Below are 11624 nucleotides of genomic sequence, written 5' to 3'. Positions count from 1 at the left end.
ACACCAGAAACCTGGTAGTTGTTGGTCACTTTGTTCTAGAAAAGAATTAAATCTAACATAAACAGTAAAAAGAACCTTTGACTCTAAACCAAATACGCCATCAACATAAAGAGAGAATAAAGAAAGGGAAAAGCAAGAATATACCAGAAACCTAGTAGTTGTCGGTCACTTTGTTCTAGAAAAGAATTAAATCTAACTAACACTTACAATTAAGAAGTCTTTAGTGCCCACCATTTAAGATTAGGTCAAGAAGAAAAGGTCAAAGAGGAGGAAAAGCAAGAACATAACATTAAAAACAATGCCATTTCAGTCACAATTACTGTTGGTCACTTGGGATATGTTGCAATCCCAAGTCGAAGAGGTCCCACTTGATCGGAACATTTCAGTAACGATTTTTCTTTTTATTGACTGATTTTGGCCAAAGTAAAAAAAAGTAACACTAAAACTACAGAATGCCATTGAAGAGATCCCATTTGATTGGGTTTTAAAATTGTACGACAAGTAGTGGTTAAGAAAATTGGTTCACCTAATTAAATAAAATAAATGTGACAAAGGGTTGAACAATTACCAGTTTTTGCAATAACATAGACCGCTTCTCTCACTGCTCTCTATAAATAGACATTTCCATATTGTTAAGTTTCCATATCCCTCACTCATCCAAGATTGTATACCATATAAGATAGAGATAGCCTCCTCAAATATGATGAAAGGTGTTTCTTTCTTTGTGACTGTGGCCATTTTGGCCTTGGCATCCTCCTTGGCTTCTGCCTATGACCCTAGTCCTTTGCAAGACTTCTGTGTCGCAATTAACGACATCAAATCTGGTGGTACGTATAAAACACTCTCATTATTATTAGCAGTAGTAGTGTTATCAATCAAGTTCTTTCAAATTTATTATAAGTTCTTACATTAATGAAATTATGCCCAAAGGCTCCTCCGCCCTCCCCCCCCCCCCCCCCCCCCACATGACATGCATGTTACCGTCCATTGTTATAGAAACTGTCTTATTTGTGACAATAACAAACTTTTCTTTCTTTGTGCAGTGTTTGTGAATGGAAAATTTTGCAAGGACCCTGCAATGGTCTCAGCGAATGATTTTTTCTTCTCTGGACTTAATATTCCTGGAAACACCGGAAACAAAGTCGGATCAAATGTCACTCTTGTGAACGTCGATAAATTAGCAGGTCTCAACACTCTGGGCATATCTTTGGCTCGCCTTGACTTTGCACCATATGGCCTGAATCCACCTCACACTCACCCTCGCGGCACTGAGCTTTTGGTAGTCATTGAGGGCACTCTCTTAGTTGGATTTGTTACATCCAACCCAAACAAACTCTTCACCAAAGTTCTAAACAAGGGAGATGTCTTTGTATTCCCAATTGGTCTCATTCACTTCCAATTCAACATAGGGAAGACTACTGCTCTTGCCTTTGCTGGTCTTAGCAGCCAAAATCCTGGGGTGATCACCATAGCAAACGCGGTCTTTGGATCTGTTCCTCCCATCAATCCTGATGTTCTCATCAAGGCTTTCCAACTAGACAAGAATGTAGTTGAATATCTTCAAAAAGCATTCGCGCCAAACTAGAATTCTGAAAAATCTATGAAATAGTGATGGAGAATCGTTATATAATTTGAATAAAGTTTTCTTAGTTTTTCTTATTGTAATGTCATTGAAATAATTATTATCAAATAAAATGATTTCTTATGATGTCTTTTATGTTATGATGTCTTTTAATATGCCCTACGGTTTTTTTCCCCCTATATGACATGTAACTCTACATTGTTACAGAAATGTCTTATTTGTGACAATAACAAACTTTTCTTTGTGTAGTATTTGTGAATGGAAATTTTGCAAGGACCCAGCACAAGTCATAGCGAATGATTTTTTCTTCTTTGGACTCAATATTCCCGGAAACATGAGAAACAAAAATGGATTAAATATCACTCTTGTGAACATCGATAACTTAGTAGGTCTCAACACTCTTGACATATCTTTGGCTTGCATAGACTACGCACCATATGCCGTGATTTCTCCTCACACTCACCCTCGCGGCACTGAGCTTTTGGTAGTCATTGAGGGTACTCTCTTAGTTGGTTTTGTCACATCCGACCCAAACAAAATTTTCACCAAAGTTCTAAATAAGGGAGATGTCTTTATATTCCCAATTGGTCTCATTCACTTCCAAATCAACATAGGGGAGACTGCTGCTCTTGCCTTTACTAGTTTCAACAGCCAAAATCCTGGGTTTATCACCATAGGGAACGCGGTCTTTGGATCTAATCCTCCCATCAATCCTGATGTGCTCATCAAGGCCTTCCAACTAGACAAGGGTGTAGTTGAATATCTTCAAAAGGCAATTGCACCAAATTAGAATTATGAAAAATACATGTAATAAGGATAGTGAACCACTATGTGGTTTGAATAAAGTTTGTTTGGTTTTCCTCAATGTAATGTCATTTAAATAATAATTATCAAATAAAAGGGTTTCTTATGATGGCTTTTAAGTATCATGGTGTCATTTGCAAGGCAAAATTAGTGCATGACTAAATCTTGATTACACCTTGGATCCATGATGTTTGAAATCACAAGTATTTGTACTATTATATATAAACTGGACAGTATTGTATTAAGCATAGAAACAATTTTTATTTTCATTTTTAAAAATGGCAAGCCAAGTTGAGGGCTCAGTAGCCCCCTTTTTTTGTCCAAAAACCACTTCTAAAAGTATCGATGAAGTTCTTTTTTAGTTACAATGTGGAAGAGGGGTTTGAATCTTTGACGTCTCTGTTGGAAATACTAGGATGTGCTAGTTAAGATACAAGGTCCTCAGCGTTGAAAAAATATTTTTGAGTACTCTTGAAATAGTATGTGCAATGACCTAATTTGGACTCCTAGCCCAACGGGTATATGGACTTAGGCCCAAAACAACCCAAAATAATAAATTTATAGAGAATGGGTTGGAAAATTGGGCCTTCGTGAACCAGATAAGGAATAACGCTCTCGGATTGGTCCGAGAACACTGATTCTTCAATATTAGCTCTTAAAACTTTATTACAGATTTTTTTTACAGTTTTCTCTCCCCCTTTTCATGGAGGGTCTTTCACGTTATATAGCCCTCCCTAGATTATCTTGATCCTACACTTGTTGATCATCTAAGCCCTTACTTGAGTACCTATCCCATCAGACACCCTCTCTGGCTTTCTGTGAGTTGCTTTTGCCAAGGCAGCACTATTCAGAGGTCTTCTCCATATAAATGGGGCCAGAAAAGTATTTGTAGTGCATTTAATGCGGTGATAGTAGCTTTCCCTTAGATATTTTGAGTTTCCTTCCTTCTTGCACGTCCATGAGACATGTTCCGATTACTGGAGCTTTTTGGAGGATTACCTTAATTGCTGAAATGCATGCTTGAGCTGCATTCATCATATCCGAGGAGGAGTTCCTCCTCAGATCACCTTCCATTCGTTCCTCATTTATAAGACTTTCATTGGAGGCTTCTGATAACTGCTTGCTTCTCCTCGGACAATCCAGCGTTCCCGGACAAAGGCCCAAGGCCCAACATGTCATTTTGGGCCTTATCTCCACAGTATGAGTACTGACATTTGTGATGTATTCATACTAAGGAATTATGGAAAATACTTATACATGGTAAAGAAATGTTATACTTAAGCAGTTAAATAGAATTATTTTTTCTACCTTATTTTTAAAGTAGAAAATAATGGAAAATATATACAAAACTCTCTATGGTGGTCTACCACTTCATGAGTACAGTGATGTTAACGGATAAAGCTTTTCGTATTGTGCATTCTGGCTACCAAAATAATTGCTAATAAATTCAATTTTCATTGAGTTTTCATATCAATTAATGATTGTTGATGTAAGAGGTACACTTGAGTAATATCTAATATTAACTTACATGTTAAGATAGTGATAAAATCATGATTTTGGTTCGGGGGCAAGATTAAGATAAAATATATAAGATAAAGTTAATACAAAAAATTAATATATAAAAAGTTAATTTATTAAACTAAATACTTGATTAACATAGAAAATATAATGTAGATATAAGTTCTAATTTCATTTATTCGTTCTTGGTTCAAAAAAATTTTTCAAGCATAATGTGTTAGTATGATCATCGTTATGCCTAAACTACTTCATAATTTAAGTTCACTATAAATATATATTTCGAACGAGTAATTTTATATATATATATATATATATATGGCGTAAATGCACTTTTAATCCCTACATTTTGGCTTTTTTCCATTTTGATCCCTATATTTTTATTTCACCACTTTTAGTTTCTAAACCAATTAATGCATATTATTTTAGTCCTTTCCGTCAGTCAACAGACGGAAATAACTGAGGTGACTAACGGAGGGATTACAATATTATTAAAAATTCACTGTAGTACTCATCAGATAAAAAAAAAAAAAAAAAAAAAAAAAAAAAAAAAAAAAAAAAAACTAACCTTCTTAAGTTTTTAACAGATTTAAAATTGAAAAAACAAAATTAAAATCCAAAAATACATCAAGTCCTATGTTTATCTTTAACAAGAACACCAAAGAACACAGCCCAGATTTACTTGCATTTTCTTGCCCGTTTTTGTCAACCAAACATAAACACAAATCGATCTCCAACAAGAACACAAACATAAACCTAGCAACAGATCTTCTCTGATTTTCTCAAACCACAAAACCCAGATATACAAAATCACAACTCAAACCCATATTTTCTCATTTTTCAATCAACAACGAAACATCCAGCAAATAAAATTAATAAACCCAGAAACCAAATTCATAAACCCATAAAATTTAGCATAAAAACACCATAAAAAAAAAAAAAAAATCATAAATTCCAAAGCCCCCATCCTCAAACCCAAGCAAAATCATTTCTTAGTTCTTTTTCAGTCTTTGTTTGGTTGCCAATAAAATGAAAGAATAAAAAACTGGACAATGAAAAAGACAACCCAACCTTCGCCGGTTTGATCGTGTTGCAGGTTCAGGCCTTAGCCTCACCAGACCGTCATCATCTTTGCCACAGATCTGCACTGTCGGTCAAAGAAGCTTTCTCTTCTCTCTTCCTCTCTCTTTCCCTCTGACCAACCAAAGCCGAGAAGTTAACACGATCTCTGATCTACGAACCAATCTCGTTGCCGTCGCCTCCTTCAGACCCACCCACCAATCTGTGGTCCTTTACCTCTCTCTTTCTCTCAATCTATCTCTCCCTCTCCCTCTCTCACAATTGATGCTTATTTTTTAGGAACATTGATTTTTTTTTTTGTTATGATTTTTTGCTGATTTGGCTTATATATTCAGATTTCCTATTATAATATTTGTTTGGAAACTAAGAAAATGTGAGAGAATGTGTTTTCTGGAGGATTTTCAGAAACATGATCAAACAACTTAAAATATTTTCCAAAACATTTTTTGTGATGTGACCAAACACCTGAAATCATTTTTATTTCTAAAAAATATTTTCACTTAAAAATATTTTACACTTTGAAATCATTTTACATTGAGCCAAATCTGGGTTTCTAGGGTTTCTGTTCTTGTTCTTATGTTCTGATGTGTTCTTATTTTTAAAAAAATTTTAACTCATATTTTTTCTTTTGTTAAAATTGAGATATAAATATTTTAAATTATAATCTGATGTGGCATGAGTGATGAGTGCTACAGTGAATTTTTAATAATATTTTAATCCGTCCATTAGTCACCTCAATTATTTCTGTCTGTTGACTGACGGAAAGGACTAAAATAACACGCGTTAATTGGTTTAGAGACTAAAAGTGGTGAAATGGAAATGTAGGGACCAAAATGGAAAAAAGCCAAAATGTAGGAACTAAAAGTGCATTTACGCCTAATATATTTAATGTTTTTTGTAAAATCTTGTAGACACCTCATTTTTGTATTTGCGTTTTTTTTTTTGTGGAGAAACCATCATCTGAATTGATAAACTGAAATCAGCCAAAATCGGCTGAAAGTACATCATTGACTTGTGGTGGAACATCCTCTATCCACACAGAGAAACCAACAATATGTCTCGCATGTTTTGCTAGAGAATGAGCTACTAAGTTGCCCGATCTACGGGTGTGTGAAAAGGAAATACAAGTGCAGGAATGTAAATAATGCTTAATAGAGGGAATTAAATGGCCAAAAGAAGAGAAAGATTCTTCCTCCTTTCTTAAGGCAGAGATGATGACCTCTGAGTCTCCCTGACAATTTTGATGGGCTGGTTGCACCTAGACGGCTCGGACTGCTGCTAATGCTTCCACTTCATCTGATGAGGATGAGAGCTTAATGTTTTCTGCCAATGAGGCAATGACCATCCCATGCGAATCACGTACAACCACTCCTATTCCAGCCTCGCCCTTATCCTTAAACACGGCTCCATCAAAATTGATCTTTAATAAGGGTGAAAGAGGAGGCTCCCATTTGGGTGGTTGCCTTTGTGGTCGAGGCAAAAGATTAGAAATAGCTAGTTGAGCTTGAGTGAAATCTTGGAGCAACTGTTTGGCTGAAGGGAAGACTTGAGAGAGCAGATAAGGCTTGTTACTTGTTCGGAGCTGGTTGCACCTAGACCAGATCGTCCACGCCAAAAATGCAAACAGTTCAAGATTCCTACCATTCTCCAACACGAAGCCTACTAACTCATAGAAGTTTGTAAACTTTTTTGACCTGCAAAACAGCCATAAAGTGTCAGCTTCCCAAATGGCCGAAAGGTTAGCACAATCCCACAACACATGGACTCCATCTTCTGCTTTCAAATTACAGTGGCAGCAAATGTCTTCGGTTAAGACTTTCCTACGAACCAGATTAGTCTTCACTGGTAAAGCTTCCTTACACGCCCTCCATAGGAAGTTTTTTACTTTGTTCGGCACCAAAAGCCCCCATATCCGACGCCAAACACTTGGAGTATCTGCCTGAGCTTGAAGAGAAGGCCATGAACCAGCTTTTTCTTGAACGAAGAACCTATAACCCGACTTCACCGTATACACTCCATTGGAAACATGGGGCCAAATGAGTGTGTCTTCAACGTTTGTAGGGCTAAGTGGGATTTTTAGTATCAAGTCAGCTTCCAAAGGAGCAAAGAAACCAGCCACAACATCCCTATCCCAGCTTCTACTCATTGGGCTGAATAGGCAGTTTACTGTAGCTTCATGTAGACCATCAATGACTGGAGATAAGACCCTTGGATGCTCTAAGCTAGGCAACTAAGGGTAGTCCCAAATCTTGATAGATTCTCCATTACCCACTCTCTAACATGCCCCTCTCCACAACACCTCCTTGCCCTTAAGTAAACTTCTCTAAGCATATGAACCACTAGCACATTCTGGGGCCTCTATGAAAGAACAGTCCGGAAAAAAAATTGCTTTTAAAGACTCTATAGAGAAGTGAGTCTTTATTGTGTAGGAGACGCCAAGCTTGTTTGGCTAGCAAGGCGTCATGGGAGAGAGCCAAATCTTTGAAGCCCATACCACCATCAAGTTTGGATTGTATAAGAGTCTCCCATTTAACCCAATGAATTTTATGTCTGTCTCCTCGTTGTCCCCACCAAAATTTCAGAATAAGACTCTCCAATTCAGTACATAGCCCTACGAGTAGTTTGAAGCAACTCATAGTATAGGTGGGAATTGCTTGTACGACTGCTTTGATCAAAACCTCTCTCCCTGCCTGAGATAATAATTTTTCCTCCCACCCTTGCAACTTTCTCCAAACCTTTTCCTTTATGAATTCAAAGCTGGCTTTTTTCCTACACCCTACAAAAGATGGTAAACCAAGATACTTCTCATACTGTTTAATCTCCGGAACCCCCAACACTTGTTTGATGTGCTCCCTTTTTTCTTCAGAAGTGAGCTTACTGAAGAAGATGGTGGTTTTATTTCTATTAATTTGTTGGCCAGAACAGCTTCCGTACACCTCCAAAATCTCCAAAATATTATTGCATTCCTGATCTATGGCCCTGCAAAAAAGTAGACTATCATCTGCAAAAAGAAGATGTGTTAGTTTAAGGCCATTTCTGCATAAAGCAAAGCCCTTAATATCTCCACGGTTGGTTGCTTGAACAATCAGACCATTCAAACCTTCAATGCACAACAAGAACAAAAAAGGGGATAATGGATCCCACTGTCTGATACCCTCGGTTGGATTGATCAAGCCTTTAGGTTCCCCATTAATCAGGATAGAATAGGAAACAGTAGTAATGCAAGTCATCATCAGTTGAATCCATTTTTCACCAAACCCCATTTTCCTCATCACTGCTTCCAAAATACACCCACTCCACTCTATCATAAGCTTTGCTCATATCCAGCTTTATGGCCATATAATCATCTTTGCCAGTATGCCTCTGCATGCTATGTAAGGTCTCAAAAGCCACCAAAATATTATCTGAAATAAGACGACTCTTTGTGAAAGCACTCTGATTTTCAGTAATAATATTTGGTAGGATTTTTTTGAGTCTATTTGCTAAAACCTTTGAAAAAATTTTATACAATACATTACATAGGCTAATAGGCCGAAATTCAGACACAAATTCCGGATTTTTAACCTTAGGAATGAGAGTAATAAAAGTATGATTAAGGTTAGCAAGCAAAGATGAAGTATTTAAAAAGTGCAACACAGAAGAGGTGACATCCTCACCTAATAAATCCCAATAAGACTGATAAAAAATAAGAGGCATACCATCCGGGCCGGGAGCTTTTAGGGAAGCCATTTGTTTAATTGCATCATGTACCTCCAAAGCTTCAAAATTAGCCACCAATTTTGCCTTCATCTCCTCATTAATAATGGTGTTGATGTACTGAGTGGTATTCTCCAAGTTAGTAGGGTTGGCCGAATTAAATAACTCTTGATAATAAGCCATAATAGATTCGGCCACTTCCTCCTGATTTTGGCACCAAGTGCCATCACCTTTCTTCAAAGCATGGATAGAGTTACGTCGAAGTCTTTGAGTTGCCCGTGCATGAAAGTACTTCGAATTCCTATCACCATATTTTACCCATTGAACTTTGGATCTTTGCAGCCACATCCTAGCCTCCTTATCCATAAGATTATTGAGCTCAAGCATTAGTTCTTTAACTCGAAAATTTTGTCCAGACCTCATGGCTTCTTTCTCTGCTTTCACAATCTCCTTTTTCGTTAATTCTAACTCTCTCTGTATGCTGCCAAAGCTCTTCATACTCCACTTCTTCAATTCAACACCACACCTCTCAATCTTCTTTATAACTTTGATACCCATGTCTGTAGAATCCTGCTCGGCCCAAACAGCTTGAATAGTATCCATGCACCCTTTTTCAGCCAGCCACATTTCTTTGAACCTGAAAGGTTTGGTTGCAGTTGAAAAAATCAGATCTCTTGGTACTATCCATATAGGATTGTGATCCGAAATGAAGGAAGGTAAATGGTGGACTATAGTTCCAGCAAATTTTAGCATCCACTCTCTAGTAGCCAAACCCCGATCCAATCTCTCCCACACCGAATGGCCATCATTAAAGTGCTTCTTCCAAGTGAATTGAGAACTCGTAAATCCGAGATCCATAAAACCACACTCATCAATAGCATCTCTAAAGAGTTGCATCTGTGCCTAACTTCGGATACTGCCTCCCAATTTCTCTGATTGTCTGGTGATTTCATTAAAATCTCCTATGCAAAGCCACAGAAATTCCATCCTGGAATTAAGATCTTGAAGGAGTGACTCAATTCTTTTGTGTTTCCCCATTAACCTCCATGCTCCATCTACCCCTTTGTTTACAATAGCATCAATATGGTTTTTTGAAGATGTTTGAACTTGCAAGTCCACAGTATTTTTCCAAAAGAGAGCCAAACCTCCTCCTTTGCTTATTCTTTCCACAAAGTGCAAATTATCAAATCCCAAGTTTCTCTTCAATTCCTTTAGCCTTGCTTCATCTGCCCATGTCTCAGCTAAAAACACGATAGAGGAATCTTTAGCCTGGATTAAATCTCCGAGCTCCCGAACTATACATGGGTTCCCAAGCCCCCGAACTGTACATGGGTTCCCAAGCCCACAACAGTTCCATGCTAAGCAACTCATTGGGATTGGCGGGGCTGCACAGCAGCCTCCGCCAATTTATAGTGATCACCATCTGAAGACAGCACTCTTTTAGATGCATGTTTTGTGTCTTCATTACCCTTAACTTCAATAGTACATTTACCTAGAATTGGTGCACGTGATAAATCTTAATGTCATAACGATAAAAACAACAAGCCACAGTCCTCAATCGGATTACTAGATCAAAAAATATCACCAAATCAAGTTTTAATGGTTAATATATATTTATGTAGTTGAGTCTGATCATGTGTGAATGTGAACTATTTATTTTGATTGGTCCCATGTGGATTTAATTTAAAATAAATCACAGATGTTCCTATTGGTCAATACTAAAAATAATGATGGAATTTTTTGGTGAAATTACACTTTTTTAAGGGGTTGATTCAATGATAATCTGGGCATATTAATTTTGAAATAGTTTAGATACCTTAAATGTAAAGAATTGAATAAATTCTATAGAAATATTGTGTACATTAGATGTACAAATTGTCTAAAATCATAGATAAAATTGAGTATGTTGGATATATTAAATGTATATAATTTTGTAAATTCAATGAACAATTGTGTGAATTAAATGTACAAGGGAGTTAATTTGGGGCTAGGAATGATAATTGTGGTGAAAAAACATTTCAAAGAAATGATCATTGATTACTCTTTCGTGAACATCTCTCACACCATTGTGAAATTTTTTGTGAGGTTTTATTCATTGTAAAGTAGACTGGGAGTTATAATTTGAGAACAAGAATAAAGCATTGCCGATAAGAAACATGTGGGATATGATTTTTTTTATGTCCCCAGACTCCCTACTAGCTAGATTTAGGAAGAATCAAGATTTTCAACTCCACTCCAACCACCCAAGAAATTAATGCAATAAAGTCAACTCTCAATTAAAAGCCTCCCTCCTCTAGAATACTCTTCCCCACACTATAAAAAAGGGTGGAATGTGCATTCCAAAGTTATCTACATCGTTAGAGTTCTTAAGGAAGTAACAAAGAAAATGTACTTTGGTGCTTTGTTCCTCTTGGTCTCGTATAACTAGAAGGGTAAACATTGGTCCACCAGGTCTTGAGTTCATAACTTTGTTGGGGATATTATACAAAGTAATAATGGAAGAATAAGGTTAACACAAAAGACAAATAGAAAATAGATAACTTGGAGGTACAATATCGTTTTCCTTAGACAATATTTGCCCCCCACACTATTGTTGCTATAGGGTTATCACAAATTTGTCCCCAGGATAAAACCAAGATGTTGGGTTCTATAGATAGCAATTCTAGACAATAACCACAGGATTTTCCAAGTGAACATAAGTCTCTATTTATACCCATAGGGTTATATTTCATCAAAATGCACGTATAGAGAGTTAAAATGTTTCAAAAAACCGTTCACAAGGCTTGAAACCTCTTCAACCTTTTTGAATAGTCACTAGAAAAATTCTGTAGAAAATTCAGCTTTCGAGTTTCGATCGATCGAGAGGTTCTTTTGATCAATCGAATGCTCTTTTCAATCGATCGAATAAGAATCGACTAGCGATCGAACCAAGCAAAAGCTCCAGGAT

At 36.8% G+C, this 11624-nt stretch overlaps 3 protein-coding genes across 3 annotated transcripts; 2 read left to right on the top strand and 1 right to left on the bottom strand.

Annotated features, from left to right (window-relative positions):
- Window positions 1-638: 638 nt before the first annotated feature.
- Window positions 639-1719, top strand: LOC115988401 (germin-like protein subfamily 1 member 7). The gene is made up of 2 exons (XM_031111948.1): window positions 639-827; window positions 1044-1719. The coding sequence occupies exons 1-2, from the start codon at window positions 701-703 to the stop codon at window positions 1583-1585; spliced, it is 669 nt and encodes a 222-aa protein (XP_030967808.1). The 5' UTR covers window positions 639-700; the 3' UTR covers window positions 1586-1719.
- LOC115990608 (germin-like protein subfamily 1 member 16) lies at window positions 1695-2372 on the top strand. Its single transcript, XM_031114423.1, has 2 exons — window positions 1695-1726; window positions 1832-2372. Exons 1-2 carry the CDS (start codon window positions 1695-1697, stop codon window positions 2370-2372), a joined length of 573 nt encoding a protein of 190 aa, XP_030970283.1.
- A 3867-nt stretch (window positions 2373-6239) lies between these two features.
- LOC115990607 lies at window positions 6240-7127 on the bottom strand. Its single transcript, XM_031114422.1, has one exon. It carries the CDS (start codon window positions 7125-7127, stop codon window positions 6240-6242), a length of 888 nt encoding a protein of 295 aa, XP_030970282.1.
- Window positions 7128-11624: the final 4497 nt, after the last annotated feature.

This window comes from Quercus lobata, chromosome 5 (genome assembly GCF_001633185.2).
Source record: "Quercus lobata isolate SW786 chromosome 5, ValleyOak3.0 Primary Assembly, whole genome shotgun sequence".
NCBI lineage: Eukaryota > Viridiplantae > Streptophyta > Magnoliopsida > Fagales > Fagaceae > Quercus > Quercus lobata.
The sequence above is the reverse complement of the archived record's forward strand: the minus strand, read 5'-3'. Positions and strand labels throughout refer to the sequence as shown.

What these genes read in the sequence shown, in the direction of transcription:
- LOC115990607 (XM_031114422.1), bottom strand. Translation starts at nt 7,127, where the DNA reads ATGAGTAGAAGCTGGGATAGGGATGTTGTGGCTGGTTTCTTTGCTCCT.
- LOC115990608 (XM_031114423.1), top strand. Translation starts at nt 1,695, where the DNA reads ATGATTTCTTATGATGTCTTTTATGTTATGAT. An exon ending in GATGTCTTTTATGTTATGAT is followed by an intron (nt 1,727 to 1,831) that starts GTCTTTTAATAT and finishes TTCTTTGTGTAG; the next exon opens with TATTTGTGAATGGAAATTTT.
- LOC115988401 (XM_031111948.1), top strand. Translation starts at nt 701, where the DNA reads ATGATGAAAGGTGTTTCTTTCTTTGTGACTGTGGCCATTTTGGCCTTG. An exon ending in TAACGACATCAAATCTGGTG is followed by an intron (nt 828 to 1,043) that starts GTACGTATAAAA and finishes TTCTTTGTGCAG; the next exon opens with TGTTTGTGAATGGAAAATTT.